The 20,942-nt window shown below is 37.7% G+C and overlaps 1 protein-coding gene, 1 long non-coding RNA gene and 1 other non-coding gene across 3 annotated transcripts; all 3 read right to left on the bottom strand.

Annotated features, from left to right (window-relative positions):
- Positions 1–1,602: 1,602 nt before the first annotated feature.
- On the bottom strand, positions 1,603–1,675 carry Trnat-agu. The gene has a single exon. It is a non-coding gene; the product is annotated as a tRNA-Thr (tRNA).
- A 2,638-nt stretch (positions 1,676–4,313) lies between these two features.
- Positions 4,314–11,426, bottom strand: LOC117293379. The gene is made up of 4 exons (XR_004519436.1): positions 11,326–11,426; positions 9,522–9,637; positions 6,954–7,427; positions 4,314–4,558 (listed from the first exon to the last, which is right to left on the bottom strand). It is a non-coding gene; the product is annotated as an uncharacterized LOC117293379 (long non-coding RNA).
- Positions 11,427–13,815: 2,389 nt separating this feature from the next.
- Positions 13,816–20,698, bottom strand: LOC117293378 (E3 ubiquitin-protein ligase TRIM56-like). Its single transcript, XM_033775679.1, has 3 exons — positions 20,453–20,698; positions 17,775–19,037; positions 13,816–16,943 (listed from the first exon to the last, which is right to left on the bottom strand). The coding sequence occupies exons 2-3, from the start codon at positions 19,030–19,032 to the stop codon at positions 16,327–16,329; spliced, it is 1,875 nt and encodes a 624-aa protein (XP_033631570.1). The 5' UTR covers positions 19,033–19,037; positions 20,453–20,698; the 3' UTR covers positions 13,816–16,326.
- Between the last annotated feature and the right edge of the window lie 244 nt (positions 20,699–20,942).

Raw genomic sequence — 20,942 nt, 5'->3', positions numbered from 1 at the left:
CCCTTCTAATAAAATAAGGTCAGGGTGTAACTAAAGCGATTTTCAGCTTTTTCTGGAAATTTTTATTGAAAACATTGGCAGCAAAGTCATTACAATAAGGGCAATGTAAAAGCACACTTTCCGTGCACAAACACATGACATCAAGTGAAATTCTCGTGGACCTGGTTGGTGGAACTGTGTTTACCCATTACTGGCATCGTCAGCGACCGGTAAGGTCTCATGTCACAAACTCTGGAATATTCTTCCTTTGCAAAATTATAGTTCTAATTTTGTTTATAACACGACTAAGTCAATGGTTTGTTTTGTGCTCAGTCCGTCGTTGCAACTCAATGTAACCGCGTGTGCTTAGCTCATGGTAAGCATGGTACATCTTGTCAAAGGTAAACTTGGTTAAATTTACTGAAAATAATGTGTGTGAAGCTTGTTTGGACTGTCAACAGCGCACAATAGAAACTGTGGTTAATTAAATAAGATATGATTTCAAAGCAACATCACATTTGGTCATTGTAGGACTCCTACAACTCTATGACTCCCTACGACTGAAAAGAACAATAAATAACTCGAGGAAAACAGAGCAAAGTGAGGGCGCTATGCCAACTTAACGGTCTCATTTTTACTTCGCTATACGGGGTATCTAGCAGGGACATAGACAGATTCAGTCCTTACGTGTTGTAATGTTGTCAACCACTTGGTTTAAGTTTTTGCCGGCTTCAGTCTAGGATGCTAGATTCCCGATTCCCCCTGTAATTAAAGTGCTAAAAATGAGCATAAGCCGATGAGAAGTCTTTTTAAAACATTGTTTGGGACAGCGTTTTAGCCTGTTGAAACTTGCAATCGAAGAATCGCGGCCAAAGGGGGTGTGGGGGGGGGGGGGGGGTAACGTTGTTTGGATTTTGCTGGTCATAGTCAAGTAGTTTGTGCTTGTTACGGAAATGCTAAAATAAATATTCATTGATGAGTAAATTTGTTGGAAATATTATTATGAACAAATAAAATATATGATTTGAGGCATTGCATGATGATGAGGTATCAATTTGGTTTGCTGTAACATCATGTGTGTATCTACATGCCAGATGGAGTGTGTTCTTTTCAGAACTGCATTGCTATTATTTTACTAACGCAGAGTAGATTTATCGGATTTTTCAGGAGACTTCCAAGTTCGGAAAATAACTGTTCTGATTTTTAACTACTACCTGGGCGGAAAGTATAGAAAACGGAATGTAAGTATTATGCTAATAAAATATGAGCATGAAAACGTACGTGGTATAAAGAGAAGTAAAGCAGCTTTGATAGTATATCTTTTTGAGAAAGTACGAAGTACTGCAGTTATGGAAAAAGATATTATTACTTATTCTGCCCATGAGTTTGATTTTAAACGCTTCTCGGATTGCGTATTCCTAAAGGGATTATATTTCCTGCGTGGACATTACTAGCACCAGAGTTTCGAGGATAACTCAAAAGCAAAAACACATGTTCAAATAAAATGTTCAGTTGTACAATTCTATTATATATAACAGATGTTAAATTTGCATCGGGGGTAAATAATATTTTAGCACTGTATACTCAGTACTTACCCAACTTTTGTGACAACAAAAAATCTCAGGACTCGGGTTGGATTCGAACCCACGACCTTTGCTATACTAGAGCAGTGTCTTACCAACTAGACCACCGAGACTGCCCGGTAAATTGAGGCAGTTCGAATCCTATGTTTTAGCAGCGGGTATTGCATACAATTTAATAGCTGTTAAATTTGCATCGGGGATAAAGATAATAATTTTGATTTTTACCACATCGATGTGTGTTACCACTGTATACTCAGTACTTACTGTTTTATACTTTATTATGATTAAAACTGTCAAAAAAACCAGAGGATTAAAAGGCCTTTGAACATCTATTTGTTGGATATTACTTGAGGTGGTAAGCGCCTAATTGATTTTTTTTACACCAAACATATCAAAAAAATATTACAAATAAATTGTCGCGACGAGATATATTATTATTTTATTTGTTTTAATATCTTCCCCGTCAATTATTTTTATGTTTGGGAGAGTGCCTCTCTTTGCCGTCTAAGTTCCTGATTAAATAAAACATACAACTTGGAATACAAAAAAAAAAATTATCAAAATAAAAAACAAAAAGTTACTCTGCGATTTGTCAGGTATTCAGGAGCCGCGATTCGGGTTATTCCCCCATTGCAATGTATGGTCCGCGCAACACATACACCACTAACAGAGGCCCCTTACCGGCTTCCATATAGCACCCTTCTGGTATGACAACCGACTTCACAGTATATCCTTCCCTATCTCTCAACCCTAGCAGTCCTTGCCCCCCTCGCTCAGGGTAAACAAAGCGGCTCCCAAACCATACTGGTGTCTTTCCCAGTAATTAATGCCTTGTTTCGTATTATTGCGAGGGGCCGGGATCGAACTCGGGACCGGTGGCTCATACCGATTCGGAGTTCAGAGACAGTACCAGCGCCTAACGAATCGCCCTAGCACGTTGGTGCTTGCCAGACCCGATTTTAATTCTTATAAGGCAAAATAAATCCACATGCATTGTGGGACGGTCGTTTGATCACTGGGACGTGAACAACAGACCATAACAGACTTAAATTATTCTCTAAAAAAAGCACTACCGCACTAGCTCAGTGAGTTAAGACGCAGTAAATGACATACTTTAGACGTCATGTCTGAGTTCGAATGCCGGCCTCGACACAAAAGATATAAATTACTTTTTTTTTTTTTACTTGAAACGAAACGACCTATTTACAACCCAAAATAGCCACACTGGAAAAGAAAAAATACTTCAAAATGGGCAAGAGTTTTTAAAAGATTTTAATACAAAATGTTAACCACCAGCACCCGTGGCGCAATGGGGGTGAGGGCGGTACCAGAACCCTAGCCCAACCTACCCCAAAAAAGATCATAAAACACCTCAAAATGAATGGTTCAATACTTAGCCCCACCCCGTGAGTTATGTCTTTGCCCCTACTTGCACCCCCCTTCCGATTGGAAATGTTTGGTTACGTCAGTGACCACCACTAAGCTAAAAAGTTACCTCCTGTTCATTAGCATGCTTAGCGAGGAAACTAACCTAAGGACAAAACTGCTTTACTCTAAACAAGACCAGCATCTGACGTTATGTACTTGTTGCGCTACCAAGATACACACTTATAGATAAACACTCTAGGGTCATTTTGAAAAGCTCAGCTTTCTTTCGGTAAGTTTGAAAACGTGCACATTGGGTACAGGTTTCCAATTAGATAGGAGGGGCTACAGTTGGAATCTAAGCATACGTTACGGAAAGGACATACAAAAGAAAAACAGAGAGCGCCCTTTGCTGTTAACCGAGCGCGCGCACATGTCTACAAAATTGAATTTGATTCACGTACCTGATGTACTCCAATTGCTCTCTTCCACTTGACCTTCCTTGCCTCACACTGAGATATAAACATCTGGTTTTATGTTCACATTTCTCCTCCTCCCAGTTGAACACTTCGTCAGTTAGAAAGTCATGCATTCTGTACGAAAATTAACAGACAGGATGCAGGCACGTTGTGTTTACAATGTGGCCATAGAACACTGGGTCTGGTTCCCTACGCATGTGTGATGGGAAAGGGTCTAAATGACAATGAAGGGGCCAAGCTATGGACATGTAGGAATCTATGGTAATACTTTATTTTGACGAATTTTGAAACCCATTTCCCAAGTTGATGATTAGCAAGTTTCATTTCAATAGCATACAGTGTATACATCAAATCGTGCTAGTATGTAAGTGACATTTTTTTCAGATTTGACTTAGTCCTTGTTTGAATAAAAACACACAAAAAGCCTGACTTAGGCGTGTATTCAAGTCATCAATAACGTACAGTAAAATCTATAGTCAAGTTGTAGTGATGAATTATATTGAGTGTTCTTGGAACAATCGAAATATTGAAAGCTTTTTAAAATTCAACTGAAACTTTTTGCTTCCTCTGAGCATGCTCAACGATTTTTTTTCTCTTGCATTTTTTCCCAGACGGTGTTTCCACTCCTCATCATTGATCGAAACAAAAGCGAGAATGAAACGTCAAAACCCAGAACCAGTCAAAAAACACCAACAATCTCAATAGCCAAACAATAGAGTAGTAAAAAAGAACTAAGTATAATGAAATTTTACATAAAACAAGATCAATAATAAAGATCAACAAAAACGGAATAACAAAAACGGACTAACAAAAACGGCTTGGCTTGCCACTACTGGTCAACAGAAACAAACCACGAGGGGAAAACAAAAACAACTTTGTGTCATTCTTATTTATTTGTAACTCAATCATTTCGGCACAGCAATAAGTTATCGCTACTTCAAACAAACTGGTAAAGAAACCCAACAGGGTTAAATAAAAGAAAACTGTTGAATGAATGAACTTTGTTTAAATTGCGACCAACCTGAGAATGTTTATACAGACATCTTGACATTATTGACTTTGCTGCAACAGTCGGGTCCCCGACGCCCACAGTGACAATGACAGTTCTTATGCTGATTTCATTAAGTCTGGTTTGCCTTGTTATTGGTTACTCTGGTTTGAATTAAAGACAAATAAAATGGTTGTGTCATGATGAATTGCTTTTTGATTTAACCTTTACACCAAAGAGTGGTAGTTACTAGTACAATTAATTCAAAAGTGAGCAATGCACAACAAAATTAGCTAAGCAGAGAAAAGTATTGCTTAGCAAAAAAAGGTCACCAGCCAAAATTACATTAGGAATAGGTTTAAACAGACTGTTGCCCCACTCAATTTATGCTGAGCAAAACAATTTGTTAAGCAGTTTTTTCTGCTTAAAGGCGGTGGACACTATTGGTAATTACTCAAAATAATTATCATCATAAAACCCCACTTGGTAACGAGTCATGGGGAGAGGTTGATAGTATAAAACATTGTGAGAAACGGCTCCCTCTGAAGTAACATAGTTTTTGAGAAAGAAGTAATTTTCCACGAATTTGATTTCGAGACCTAAAGTTTAGAAATTGAGGTCTCGAAATCAAGCATATGAAAGCACACAACTTCGTGTGACAAGGGTGTTTTTTCTTTCATTATTATCTTGCAACTTCGACGACCGATTAAGCTCAAATTTTCACAGGTTTGTTATTTTATGCATATGTTGAGATACACCAAGTGAGAAAACTGGTCTTTGACAATTACCAATAGTGTCCAGTGTCTTAAACAGCTTTATGAAGTTTGGCCCTGATGGTAACATTTAACACCAGTGATTAACACCAGTGTTGTGCCCTTTGTTGTCCAATATGAAACTAATGGGTAAGCATTCCTAAACCACAGCCCTAACTATAATCCTTTCAACTTACAGTTTCGAACTGTATAAAGCTGCTAAGCAAAACATGATTTGGGCAACAGTTACAGCAATAACAATTTAGGAATTTTGGCTGGTAACCAGTTTATGTTAAGCAAGCTTTTTTGTGCTAAGCAACTTTGTATGCTTACAGGCTTTATGCAATGGGATCAAGATCCATCTTTTTTAGGTTAAAAATAAGTCAGAGCTTAAGTCAGAAACCACCGAGGGTCAGAAATGGCCCTTTTTAGAACAAGAGCTACACAAACAATGGTTAACTAGTGTGTAAACAAATCAACACTTAATTACTTTAGATCCCCCAACTGTCACTTCTTAATTTAAACCTGCCTTTCCATACATACATACATGTATTAACATACATCAAGTCTTCTAGTTTTCAAGAAACATCGAAAAGGGATGGCACATCATTGGTTATTGGTGTAATTGATGTTTTAAAACTTATATTAATTCAAATTGTTTTTTTTTAATATAATATATTTTAACCCCCAAAAAACCGATGTGTGTTAGCACAGGCAAGACACTTGTAAGACACTGCTTAAGAATTTAAAAGGTTGTGGGATCGATTCCTACGCAAGTAATATGCCTGTTATTTTCTTCTTACAGAGCTTCGGGTAAGCACAGGGCTTATCATACTTGCTGCATAAATATATAGGATTCAACCTGCCTCTAGCTATCTCAGTGCTCTTATCTCAGTGGTCTAGTTGGTAAGACACTGCTTTAGATTTGAAAAGGTTCTGGGTTCTAATCCCACCCAAGTAATATGCCTGTGATTTTTTCACAGAACTCAGGAAAGCATATACAATGCCAACACACATCGGTGTACATGTATATGGGTGAATTAAAACAAACATTATGTTATAGTATGTTAAGAATTCTCAAAATATAGGCCTTAATCAGTCAACACCAAGACTAGGGTTAAATTTTAGATGGGTATAAAGGGGTGCACAATGCCCTGGTTTGGGAATGGAACATCACATAAGATCAGCAAATTTGTTAGTTAAGGATATCTACAAATATTACAGCATTGTGCTACAGACCTGTATGCTTTGTTTTGGAAAGGGCAAGGGGCACTAAGGCATTTTCTCCTTAGTAGAGGGCACCCTACAAGGAAATTTGTACTGGAGCATTTCAAGGGCACCAAGACAATGACCAGGGGCATGGAGGCAATCACCTTTGTTGTCTCCCTGAAGTAGCAGGCCTGATGCTATCAATGCAAAACGAACTTGATCATCAGCTGTCTTAAATTTACATCTATTTGTCAATAAACTTTATTCTAATGACCAATCACTGCTTTTACAATATCATTTTGTCCTTTATAAAGTCAAATGTGGATCGATGGGTGTTTGAATTTGAACAATCTACAAATTTTCTCTTTGACCCAATTCCCCCGATTGTGCCTTTTTTGTAGTCAATGTTCCTGTTTGTTACACAATACACTGTGCACTTTAGGCAATGAGGCCTTTACAGTCTTACCAAAACTTGTATATGCAATTTGATTCCCAAAAGCTAGGGTGAGTGCTGCAGACAGTAGCTGCATGTGGTGTACATGGGATCAACACTCAAAACTTAATACTCAACACTCAATACTCATTATTAAATACTCACTGCTTCACTGCTACTGTAATATCAGAGGTGACTGCATCCTCAACTTTGGTTGAGATAGTTAGGATCCTGTTGCTGCAGTGGCCTTCTCAGCTACAGTAGTTTTCTGAGCGATGGCTGTGGAGTACTTTGGGGGTCCATGGTACGCCTTCACTGTTACTGTAATATCAGAGATGTCTGCATCATTGACCTCAGTTGAGATTGTTGAGATTTCAAATCCAATTCCAGCAGCACAAACTCAGTTATTGGTTGATGCATGAACAGCTTCATCCAGATTCCAGTTAGAGACTCAAACCCTGGTGCTCTCCTCTCACTTAAACTGCAGCAATAATCTCAGCCATCTCGTTGGACTTCTGGCCGGAGTTGCAACCAATGAGTACCCCTGGCACCACAGTCCACAGCCTGCTTGGTTCCCTGATGACCATACTCAGTGTGGTGATTTATCTCATTCTTGATACTATCAGTTTCTCTGTCAACCTGTGAAAATAGAGAAGCATTTATATTAATATTAATATTAAAGTCTTATATAGCACACGTATCTACCAACAAGGCGCTTGTTATATACGTTTTAAGAGAAAGATAGGTTTTGAAGTTATGAATTCTGAGACCCAATTATGTAGCACATTATAAGGGTTTACAAGGTGCTACACGGCATACAGCAGCCACAGCCATGAACACCAGGGTGAACCCCGTCTCTTTTTGACAAGTGCACTGAGTTCTTTTACTTGACATTAAACAACACAATTAACCATTAACATGACGTCCCATCTGAAGGACGAAGCAATGGTTTAATGACTTGCTTAAGGACACTAGTGTTATGACAGGGACTCGAACCCACACTCTGTTGATCAGAAACAACAGAGTTTGAATTCGGTGCTCTTAACCCTTCAGTCAGGACACTTCCATCGACTAAAAGCCAGCAAAAAAAAAAAGTATTTTAATATTCTAAAGATTCAACTTTGTACCTTAAAGCTCCTGGACACTTTCTGAACAGAACAAAAATTAAAAGTTCACAGATTTACAAACAACTTACAGGGTTTACAGAAGGTAATAGTGAAAGACTTCCCTTGAAATATTGTTCCATGAAATGCTTTACTTTTTGAGAAAACAATACAACAATTTTTAATTCTCAATATCGAGGATAACTGATATAGAAGGAAAACTGATTTCTTTTAAACACATGTCATAACACGGCGAAACGTGCGGAAACAAGAATGGGTTTTCCCGGTATTTTCTCCCGACTCCGATGACCGATTGAGCCTAAATTTTCACAGGTTTGTTATTTTATATATAAGTTGTGATACATGAAGTGTGGGCCATTGGACAGTACTGTTTACTGATGTTGTGTGATTGCTTTAAAAGAAAAGGCGATAGTTTTAATTTAACAGTTTTGCGTTTTCATTCCTGTTGTGATAAGAAACCAAGTATGACATTAAAGGCAGTGGACACTATTGGTAATTACTCAAAATAGGTATTAGCATAAAACCTTATTTGGCATGTTTGGTAACAAGTAATGGGGAGAGGTTGATAGTATACAACTTTGTGAGAAATGGCCCCCTCTGAAGTAACATAGTTTTTGAGAAATAAGTAACTTTCCACGAATGTGATTTCGAGACCTCAGATTTAGAGTTTGAGGTCTCGAAATCAAGCATCTGAAAGCACACAACTTCGTGTGACAAAAGTGTTCTTTCTTCCACTTTTATCTCGCCACTTCGACAACCGTTTGAGCTCAAATTTTAACAAGGTTGTTATTGTATGCATTTGTTGAGATACACAGAGTGAGAAGACTGATCTTTGACAAGTACCAATAGTGTCCAGTGTCTTTAAGTAAGATTTGAAACTTTGCATGGTGGAAACACGATACAGTAAAGGTTTGAGGCAACACCATGAAATGATAATATCTAAATGAGCATACTGAAAACAAAAAGTAGAGTTGAAATAATATATAATATCCAAGTCTTAAATAGCACACTTATATAACAAACAAGGTACTCAGGGCGCTGAGTATATACAAACTTTCAGAAAGATAGGTTATTGCAGTGATGAGTTTTGAGATCCAATTAGTTAGCACCGTATAAGTGTTTAAGCTACGGCGCATTAAGCAGCCACAGCCAGGAACACCGGGGTGAACCCCTTCTCTTTTTGATAAGTGCACTGGGTGCTTTTACATGCGTTACAGAACATATGGGACCAACGGCTTTATGTCCCATCCGAAGGACGAAGCAATGGTCAAGTGTCTTGCTAAAGGACAAAAGTGTCATGGCTGGGGATTCGAACCCACACTCTGCTGATCAGAAACACCAGAGTTTGAATTCCGTGATCTTAACCGCTCGGCCACGACACTTCCACAGGTTCCATTCAGAACCACCCACACTCATTTATAGGTTACATGGTGTTACCGCAAACCGTTGCTATATAAGTATGACATTGCAACTCTCACAAGTTCATACCTCATTATATGACCTTAACTCCATGTTGCAATAAATACATGTACATAGTTATTGTGTATTCTTTTCTACAGAAATGAACTTTGTTTTCCACAAAATGAGCAATAATTGTGGATGTATTTACCTCATTAATTGTGCGATGCAGCTTTGTCTCCACACCACCAAATTGTTATATACTTCATCATCAGTCCGGTAGTTCACATCCTTCTTCTCGCTGATGGTATGATGCATTGACATTAACTGTTGGGGGTCAAGAAGTTTGGGAATGAGGTTATAGACTAGTAGACTAGAATGATAAGTTGGTTCAATATAGTTTGACAACAAGAATCAAAAACAGGGACAGATTGTGATACAAGCGTGAACAGCGAAGAACAAAAGAGGTCCACATAATGTATAGCATTGCAGCTACACGGACTTTCAAATGTCAACACAGTCATTTTACAATCTTCAAGGATAAATGAACAAAGCACACACAAAGATAAAACCAAAAGCCACCTTTATTTTAGATGTTTTGTGGTGCAACCATAGGTCAACTTGAGGGGGGAAACTTGATAAAAGTTGGGGGGGGGGCACCCCCAGGAATTATGCCCATGAGCTTCATGATAAAGGTGGTCAAAAACATGTGCGGGACATTTGATATTACGTCCCCTACCACTGTCCCCGCCCCCCACTGTGATTGATTTTTTATACAGTTCTGATACATGTAGGCCTAAGGGTATATAAGATTCTGTGGCGCACTCAGCAGCCACTGCTAGAAACACCGGGGCAAACCCCTTCTCTTATAGCTTTAAGTGTAACTGCCTTCGATTTCATCAACTCTTTCTAACTTATGATTACACATAGGCTTTCAGACCTTTTAAGTTCCGTAACCATAGATGTTGAACCATCATAATTTGGTAGGAGTTTAATATTTGTCAGCTGCTGGGCTCTTCTTACATTAGTTAGCACAGGACCTGCGACCCTTTGTTGCTAGGGGTGAGGCATTGTACTGAAAATGCTCAATACACATTGGTGTAAGGTAAAATCAGTGTTAATCCCTATCAAAGATGCAATTGTGGCACCCGCTGCCAACACCTATGATTCAAACTGCCTCTAGCCGTCGGGCAAGACATCTGAATTATCAACGCAAAGGTCCCTTTATTAAAATAAATATTATATATAGCGTTATCCACACTTCAAACCAATATAATTCAAACTTGCTCCTTGTCACTTGGTGAGCTCATTGGCCTAGCAGTTAAGATCTACTTTACAATGAAGAAGGTGGACTACCGTCTCAACTGCCTCAGTATTTCGATATGATTCAAACTTGCTTCTTGTCACTGGGTGAGCTCATTGGCCTAGCAGTTAAGATCTACTTTACAATGAAGAAGGTGGACTACCATCTCAACTGCCTCAGTATTTCAATATGATTCAAACTTGCTCCTTGTCACTGGGTGAGCTCATTGGCCTAGCAATTAAGATCTACTCTAGAATGAGGAAGGTGGACTACCGTCTCAACTGCCTCAGTATTTCGATATGATTCAAACTTGCTTCTTGTCACTGGGTGAGCTCATTGGCCTAGCAGTTAAGATCTACTCTAGAATGAGGAAGGTGGACTACCATCTCAACTGCCTCAGTATTTCAATATGATTCAAACTTGCTCCTTGTCACTGGGTGAGCTCATTGGCCAAGCAGTTAAGATCTACTCCAGTATGAGAGAAGGTGGACTACTATCTCAACTGCTTCAGTATTTCAACATGCTTCAAACTTGCTTCTTGTCACTGGGTGAGCTGATTGGCCTAGCAGTTAAGATCTAGCAGTTAAGATCTATGCTTAAAGAATATTAGTAAGCAACACTCTCAGCAGCAGAATGTTATTTGACAGTGGATTTGTCTGCACTCCTATTTCTTGACTCTAAGACACACCACATGGTTCCTCTCATCTCATACCTGATTACTTTGGTTTAGTTCATGCTCCAACAGTGACATCATCTGCTTCAGCTTCAGACTCCAAACACTCCTCATCCTCAAGACACTGAACTAGACTTGAGTTCTCCTTCTGTAAAGAACAAAGATGAGAAAGAGGATAGATGATGTGAAAGTGGAATCCAGTAGAATTCCACCCATTGATGATCTTAACACCATGCTCAAAAAAGACTTGACATTTCTAAATTAAGGAAATATCTCTAAGCTCAGAGCAGTTTGTACAAGACAATCAAAGTGTATGAGGGAGAAAGAAAATGGAGTAAATCCTCATTAGACAGAAATAATAATAGAGTAAGAATCATCTCCAGATTTATTGACAATGTCAAAAGTTGGGAATATACTTTGCTTTAGAGATAATTGGAAATATACTTTGCTTTAGAGATAGAGTAGCATTAACAAGACAACAATTATAAGTAAGTAACCATTCTAATTGTATAACTTGATTTGTTTTACTTCATAAAAGATGTGAGCTTCTTCAAGATCCATTAAGTAACTTCAATAATTCCTAAACATTTTTATAGTAAAGAAATACTTCTAGGCTCAGAGCAGTTTGTACAGGACAATCAAAGTATATGAGGGAGAAAGAAAATGGAATAAATCTTCACTTGACAAAAATAATAATAGAGTAAGAATCATCTCCAGATTTATTGACAATGTCAAAAGTTGGGAATAAACTTTGCTTTAGAGATAGAGTAGCATTAATCCAAGCAACTTTTCACGAGCAATAATCCACTGCAACGTCTTAATATACAGATCAAACTTACTCAAACAAACTCAAACTAAACTACTTTTTGTATGCACTATCAACAGCGTTAACCAGTCTTGATTATCAAGTAAAATGTACTCCCAATATGGGTCAAAAAGCAAACTCATACAGTAAGTCTTTAAATCACTTTTGATCATAAAACATACCTGTCTCTTAAAGGGAAGATACACGTTTGGTAATTACTCAAAACAAATATTAACTTAAAAACTGACTTGGTAACGTGCATTGGAGAGCAGTTGATAGTATAAAACATTGTGGAAAACGACTCCCTCTAAAGTAACGTAGTTTTTGAGAAAGAGGTATTTTCTCACTTAAATAATAAAGACTTCTAGCTAGAAGTCTTTTATTCATGTCTGAAAGCACACAAATTTGTCTAACAAGGGTGTTTTTTGTTTCATAATTTTCTCGCAACTTCGATGACCGATTGAGCCCAAATTTTCAGAGGCTTGGTATTTTATGCCTATGTTGGGATACACCAAGTGAGAAGACTGGTCTTTGGCAATAACCAAACGTGTACCTTCCCTTTAACATAAAAGCAAATCCAGATAATTGGAAGTATCAGCAATACAACTACTTCTAATAGCTTTATAACACAATAGCTTTATAACACAATCTTGATTATACATTGAAACTAAAGTTAACTTCAAACTTTTCTATAATGAAAATCATAAAGGATTACAAGGTGCTACGGTGCATAAAAGCAGCCACAGTCAGGAACACCGGGGTACACCCCTTCTCGTTTTGATAAGTGCACTGGGTTCTTTTACATGCGAACACAACACATGGGACCAACTGCTTTACGTCCCATCCGAAAAATGAAGCAATGGTTAAATGTCTTGCTTAAGGTCACAAGTGTCACGACTGGGGGATTCGAACCCACACTCTGCTGATCAGAAACACCAGAGTTTGAATTCTTTGCTCTTAACCACTTGGCCAAGACACTTCTACAGAAAACAATCTTGATTATACAATGAAACTAAAGTAAACTCCTTTCATAGGTTAATATCAAACTCATATACATGTATGCAGTATTTACTTTTATATGACTTGATCATAATGTACACATGTTTCTTAAGATCAAAGCAATTATAGTTATAGTTAATTGGAAGAATCATTAATAATAATAATATCAAAGTCTTATATAGCGCACAAATCTACCAAACAAGGTACTCAAGGCGCTGAGTTTATACAAACTTTCAGAAAGATAGCTTATAACAGTGATGAATTCTGAGAACCAATTACTTAGCACCTTATAAGGGTCTATACAAGGTGCTACGGCAGCCACAACCAGGAACACCGGGGCACAACACATGGGACCAATGACTTTTACGTCCCATCCGAAGGACGAAGCAATGGTTAAAGGAACACGTTGCCTTGGATCGGTCGAGTTGGTCTTTGAAAAGCGTTTGTATAAAATGCGTGTGGTTAGAAAGATGATTTACAAGTAGAATACAATGATCCACACAAATTTGCCTCGAAATTGCGTGGTTTTCCTGTTACTTTGCGAACTAACACGGTCGGCCATTTATGGGAGTCAAAAATTTGACTCCCATCATGCCCATAAATGGCCGACGGTGTTAGTCGACAAGGTAAAAGGAAAACCACGCAATTTCGAGTGATACTTGTGTGGATCATTATATTCTACTATTAAATTATCTTTCTAATCATATGCATTTTATAAAAAAACAGTTACAAATGCTTTTCAAAGACCAACTCGAACGATCCAAGGCAACATGTTCCTTTAAGTGTCTTGCTTAAGGTCACAGGTGTCGCGGCTGGGAATTCGAAACCACACTCTGCTGGTCAGAAACACCAGAGTCTGAATTCGGTGCTCTTAACCGCTCGGCGGTAATGTTCAATTGTCAAATGAAGATATAGGAATACAACAATCTACATTTTTAGTAATTACCAATAGTGTCCAGTACATAAAAACATATAAACACAGATCAAACCTAGTTTGAAACATTTACTAAACTACTGTTTTAGAACTAACTACAGATAAACAATCTTAGTCCGGTAAAATTAACTCCCAATAAATGTCAAACAGGAAAAATCTTGATTATAGAAAATAGACTGAACTTCCTTCATTGGTTAATACCAAACAAATGTTTATATTGATATGACTTGATCATAATGTACACTTGTTTCTTAACATCAAAGTAATCACAGTCAATTGGAAGAATCATTTATAATAACAAGTTCAATTGTCAAATGAAGATATAGGAATACAACAATCTACATAGACCATTAAGAAGTTATGTCATCAGAAATTTCAATCAATTCTGTGATCAATGGTGTTTATTGATTCAGAGTCAAATATTTCTAGATCTACTTTTTCCACACCATGATCAGACTATTAATTGTGTCTACAAGAGAAAACCTACTTCACAGTTGCCATGTACTCTAAAAACTCCTGACTCAGAACTGACCCTGATTCTAGATCCAATTAGACCTGACCCATGTTTGGATCAATCTGACCCACATTCAGGGTCATCCAGGAGTATCTAGAGTGCCTAGTATAAAGCCATCCAGCTTATCAGGCAAGTTGGGGAACTCTATATTTACTCATCCTGACTCTAGATCCAATTAGACCTGACCCATGTTTGGATCAATCTGACCCACATTCAGGGTCATCTAGGAGTATTTAGAGTGCTTAGTATAAAGCCATCCAGCTTACCAGGGAAGTCGGAGGAACTCTATAATTTACTCGTCCTGACTCTAGATCCAATTAGACCTGACTCATGTTTGGATCAATCTGACCCACATTCAGGGTCATCCAGGAGTATTTAGAGTGCTTAGTATCAAGCCATCCAGCTTAGCAGGCAAGTTGGGGGAACTCCGTATTTACTCATTCTCAGATTGTAGTGTCAGTAAGTTGGTCAACAACTACATACAAGTAGGATTTCAAACTTTGTATATCAGAGCAACAATCAAGTTCAGTTTAATGAACTAAAAATATCTGTCTAGTCATAAATTACACAAGAGCCTACTAGCAACAGGTTCGAAACAATGTAAAATGTGTTTTCAGTAGATGTCTGTTGCAAAGTCTTTCTGGTAATTGTTTAAAAATTGGTATCAGAGTTGACCTTTCAATGCTCCTCATTATTTTGGCTGATCTGCAATTTGTTTGCTTACTATTATATTCAACAACAAATACTACAAACGTATTACATTAGAATACAATACAATTAGGCCATAGAGCATTATAAGAACATAACAATAAACATAGTAAACCATTGTTCCTTTGCAAGTCAACCATGATGTTTATAAAATGAATTCTGCTCAACTAACACAGCATCTTATATTTCTGATTACAAATCAATGAAGTAGACTTTGTCAATCTTGAATAGACAATTTCTACCATCACAATTGTATGATCCCTGTGTGGAACATTTTGTTGGCATTTTTAATACATAAAAACAAAATCATATAAAATCCTGAAGTTAAGATTGGTTAGACAGTAGAGAAAGATAATGGATAACAAGGTAAAACAGTTGTTCTTTTACAAATCAACGTTGATAGTATGAAAACAAATTCTACTCAACTAGCAGAGATGTTATTTTCTGATTACAAGTCATTAAAGTATACATGGTCAATCTTGAATGGGACAGGAACAACAATAAAGGGAGCACTCTTCTACCGTTACATTAACACTTTTTCAGAGTAGTTGTAAATCTTTTCAGAACCTCAAACAACCCATAAATGTTGGAATGGACATGCAGGCTTATACTGAAAGGTGTTGAATTACTCTCCAATATCATAACAAAAATGGGAGGGCAAAGGCTGGTAACATTTCTCATGGAAGAACCTGAGGGTGGTTTAGGGAGAAAAAAACTGTAACTGAATCAACTAAAATTCTTCCCAGTGAAAGCCTGCATGTCCATTCACATGTCAAAACATTTGTTGGTGTTTTAAGAAAAGTTAATTCAACACTACTAAGAGTTCACTATGTTAAGGTTTGAATTAAGCAATTGTGTGGATGTTTAACTGATATTATTGATCAATTAAACTAAATGTGAGTTTCCAATTTAAACTGATAAGATGTTTGTTTGATTAAAGAATGAATAACACACATCTTTTTGAATTCTTGATTGATTTTTATTGAGCTGTATGGACACTCTGTGGTCATTACATGTCAATGTACATGTTGTACTTGTAGCATTTATTTCTCTTACCAGTATCATCATAATCAGATAACATTACACCTTGTTATAAATCTTCACTGATTCCCAGTCTGCCACTGCAAGCTGTTGACCATCTGATGTCAATGATATTCCAAAAGGGCTGTACAGACCCTGAGCAATACAGCTGAGAAATCTACCCTGAGTGTCATACCGATGAATATGACCAGTGTTGTAATCCTCATTGCACACTGCAATATAGATAGCTGAGCTGTCACAGCATACACCTTCGCAGTATTCAACTGGTTGACTATTGACCTTTGGATTGATGCTAACAAGTGTACCACCATCAACTCCAACAATGTCTACTTGTTGTTGACTGCTCCCACTGACTACAACTCTGTCCTTGCTGTCAATGGCCAAGTACCAAGGTTTAGTCTGAACTGTAACAGTGTCTATCAGTGAACCAGCACTGGATCTGTGTTTAGTTATAACTGACCTCCCAACATCCCCGACCATGATTGTATCCTTTATGACTGCTACACTGCGGAGGTCTACTGATGTCATGTCCACTTCACTATGAGGCACTGTGTGGAATTCAAACATCTTCTTGCCATTCCTATTGTACATCTTGACAGAGTTGGTTTTATCTACAATCACTAACTGATTCTTGAATGCAGCAACAGCCAATGGATCTGAAAAACAAATGAACAAAAAGATAGGACTCAATTCAATGATCATTCATTTGCAAATTACTTTCAATCTATTTAATTTGATGATTGTGAAAAATGCAAAAGATATGTTTGCTTTATTAAATGTTGTCCTATATTAGAAAAGTCAGTATTACTTTGCTAATAACTCACAAAGCACCTACGTGCACCTTTGAAATACAGTAGGACAATAAACAGTTATCTGTTCATACTAGCAAGGTGACTACTATCAAGAGAACTTTGGTTAACTCCTTTTTAATTGCATTACTTGTTGTTATTTATCCTTTCATTTAGAAATAGAAACTTCTTTATTGATGGTGTTGAATAGAAGAATGTAAATATTCAGAATGACAGTAGATAGAGTGGATTCAGTGATCATGTAGAAAGTATGTATAACAACAGCACTAGAGCCTGCAAGGTCATTTAATCAATCTCAATTATGATTTGATTTAAAATAAAATAAATTAACCAAGGCAACACCTGGAGGAGTGAACAAATTTCCTGAGATATTACAATTGTTTGAATACTAAATAAAAAACAAACAATTAAAACCTATGTGGGGGACAAATGCCAGCATGACAATGACCAAAGGGGCCTTGCAACCAAACAGGTCCCTCACGGCAGGTTTTAATGATTGATCTGAGTTTTATTAAACTTTCTCAGATTTGGTTTCAGTTTTGGAGAGTAATGACTACTAATTTTCACGGAATACTGTTCGACTGACAACTAATCAACTGCAGTTTTGTTCACTGTTTGAACTGAGAGTTATAGCATTAATACACCTCTAACTAAAGACTTAAATTGTAAAAGACTTACCTCGTGGTATATTAATAGTTTTCTTCTGGTGTCCTGTAGTGTTGTAGATTACCACTCTGCTATTCATGTGGTCTGCCACTGCTATCTCATCCCCAGGTAAAGAGGCGTCAATATCCCAAGGCCGACTGATTCCTTTATCATACTCCAAACAAAGCTCCCACCTTGGCTCCTTCATAATCAGATTACCCAGGGAGAAGTCACAAACCCCTGGAGTGAATCTCAGATAGGAAAGGGTCGAATCTATCTTGGGTTGATTTTGATCTCTGAGTCCCTTCAAGTCCTGACTGATAGTAGAATAGACTGCAAGGAAGTCAGGAGCTAATGAACTCTTGCTGACATCTTTGGCGCTCTGCAATGATTGCTGTATTTGCTGCAAGTTTACCCTCACTGCTTGCTCAAATTCCTCCAATTTCCTGCTGCGATCTTTAAGGGTGGTTTGTATTTCATCCATGATGCGACTCTCTTGAGCTGTTACCTCAGCCCTGATCTCATCAGCTCTGTTCTTCAAGTCTGCCATGGTTCTCTTAGCTGCAATATGTAGGTTGTCTTTCATTGTTGAGGCAGTTGCTTGAGATTGTTCAAGCTTCTTCATGGTTTCTTCAAGGGGAGTAAAGAGTTGAGCCAATGACTGTTTGTATGTGGATGAGGCTTGGTTGCAGTCAATATACTCATGTGGTGGATTACGGTGATCTATGACAGTGCAATCTCTACAAATCATCACATCACAAGTTGTACAGTAGAACCTCATCACTTCACCTTCATGAGTTTGGCATTCTGGACGGCGTTTTGGTTTTCTGTCTTTGCTTGCAATCTTCCCATCACTTATGTCTTTCAAAGTGTTTACTGTGTGGCTTTTCTGGTGCATTTTGTAGCAGTTTGCACAAAAGATCGCAGGGCAGTCAAAACAGAAATGAGTTGCCTCATTTTTGTCCTTACATAGTTTACAAACCCACTGGTTGTTTTCAGATAAGCTGACCAGCTTCAGTTGATCTGCAAGACCAGTTATGTTGAAGTTAGTCTTGAGAGCTTGAACATCTTTCTGATGAAGTAGTGTCTTTTTTCGACACAGAGGACAAATAAGCATCGTAGCATCTTTGTAGTTGGTAGACTGGTATTTCTGCAAACAGATTTTACAGAAGCTGTGTAGACAGTCAAGTATTTTAGGGTCCTTGTATGGGTCAAAACAAATACCACACTCCAGATGATTCTGGACAATTTTCTCAATAGCTGAAACCTTTGGCGGGTTTGAAGAAGCCATTTTATCTGAAAAAGGTAGAAAGGAGCAAAACAATACTTTTAAATAAGATTAAGCATTCAGCTGACCAAGACCATTTCAGTACACGTCTTTAAACTTATAGATGATAACGGCATCAAAACAAAGAAAACACTTGTACTCAGCAGTTTGAATTTCTAAAGAAAAGTACTTCACCATTCACCAATTTGTGATAAGCAGTGTATACACCAATTAAGGCGGGCAAGTGCTGGCTGGGCGCTGCGCGCCACTGCTGCGGTGTACTTGTGCCTAATTTTGTGCACAAAGACACGAGAAAATCGTTTCCCTTTTCTCTTTTTATGGAAATTGAATATTGTCTTCGACAATATTTCCGATTTCTACATTCTTGATACTTTTATTTAAAATTAAGCACAGAGGAATATACTGATCTTTTGACCAAATATCATTTAAGTGACTTTTGTTTACAGTTTCCGCGTCTTTTCCTCTTAATTAACCTAAGACAAGCACCGTTTTCAAGATGATGCGGTTTCTATTTAGTTGCAAGTATTTGTGATCAGTGATGTACAATGGTATATCATGGTGTCCTGTTAAGGAAATTGTGATAGTCGTTGAGGAAAACACTTAATTTCCATAAAGAGTGAAAAGAAACATGATTTCTTCTTGTCTTTGTACACAAAACTAGGCTCATGTACACCTTGGCAATGGCGCTCGGTGCTCACACTGCTCGCCCGGTGCGCCCCTGAATTGGTCTTTACTCAGTGCTTTCCCCGGTGTGATGCAGAAACAAATCACAACCAACCTACTCAGGTTGGACTCAAACCCATGATCATCCCACAGCATCCTAGAGCTGATAACTAAACTACTAGCCCACTGAGCATCCCAGCACAGAGTGATGAGAATCCTGTAATTAATGCCTAATTAATGCTGATCACACATATCAGTGTTTGGTCAAACCCATCAACCTAATGAAACACCCATCAATAAAGTTATTATTTTATCTGAATTTTTGTCCAAACTCATCAATATCCTGTACAATTGTATCGAGAAAAAAACTACATGTAACTATGCCTAAGATGTAATCAGAAAATTTGACCAAAGCTAAACAAAATGGAATGTCCACAGACAACGTAGAAATGTTAAAAAAGTAATGATAACATTATTTACCAGTCTGTACATACACAATACTTTTTTCTTAAATAAACTTTAAATGAATGTTGAGACTTGTATAGAAAAAACCCAATATTGAGTTGTAAGATCCAAACCAAGTTGTGTACAAGAAACCCATGCAAAGTCTTCACTTACAATGTATCAATCATATTCTATTACAAATATAAACACTTATGGAAGTGTGTACATACTGCACAATACAAATTACATGTAGGTGTAGGCCTATCTCAAGCTAAGAGACTTGAACAAAATTTAATCATTTGTTATCTGTACTCACCTCAACTGTCCTTAGTAAATATGTCTGAAGTACTGTCCAAATTGAAAGAACACAAAATGAAGTCAGGTTTCTTGCTGAATTTCGAACAATTTTTTGCAGCATGTAACACCAGAGCTTGTCCCTCCCAAAATGGCTCTGGAAATGAAGCGTTTACTTCCTCCTAGAGTGACGCAGCAGGTTCATGTACATGTACGTCACACACCCTAAATTTAGCTGACTGTGCAGCTACACGTAGGCAACAGCATACAGAGAAACCACTGACCCTAGTAGTGAATAGTGAACTTGAATATGAAGCTACTATTGTTGTCTGTATATACTGCAAGTGTACAGGTAGCTCCATGTACCATTGGTGTCTGTCTATGTAGGTGTATGTATGGTGACTATCGAACTTTATATCAACTTTCAGTTTGCAAGTTATCATTGTTACCCGTCTGTGTTGCCCTTAAACGGTACTGAAATCATACACACAGAGTAAGTACTAATAAATATA

Source organism: Asterias rubens, chromosome 8 (genome assembly GCF_902459465.1).
Source record: "Asterias rubens chromosome 8, eAstRub1.3, whole genome shotgun sequence".
Classification (NCBI taxonomy): Eukaryota; Metazoa; Echinodermata; class Asteroidea; order Forcipulatida; family Asteriidae; genus Asterias; species Asterias rubens.
This window is presented reverse-complemented; position numbering and strand designations above follow the sequence as displayed.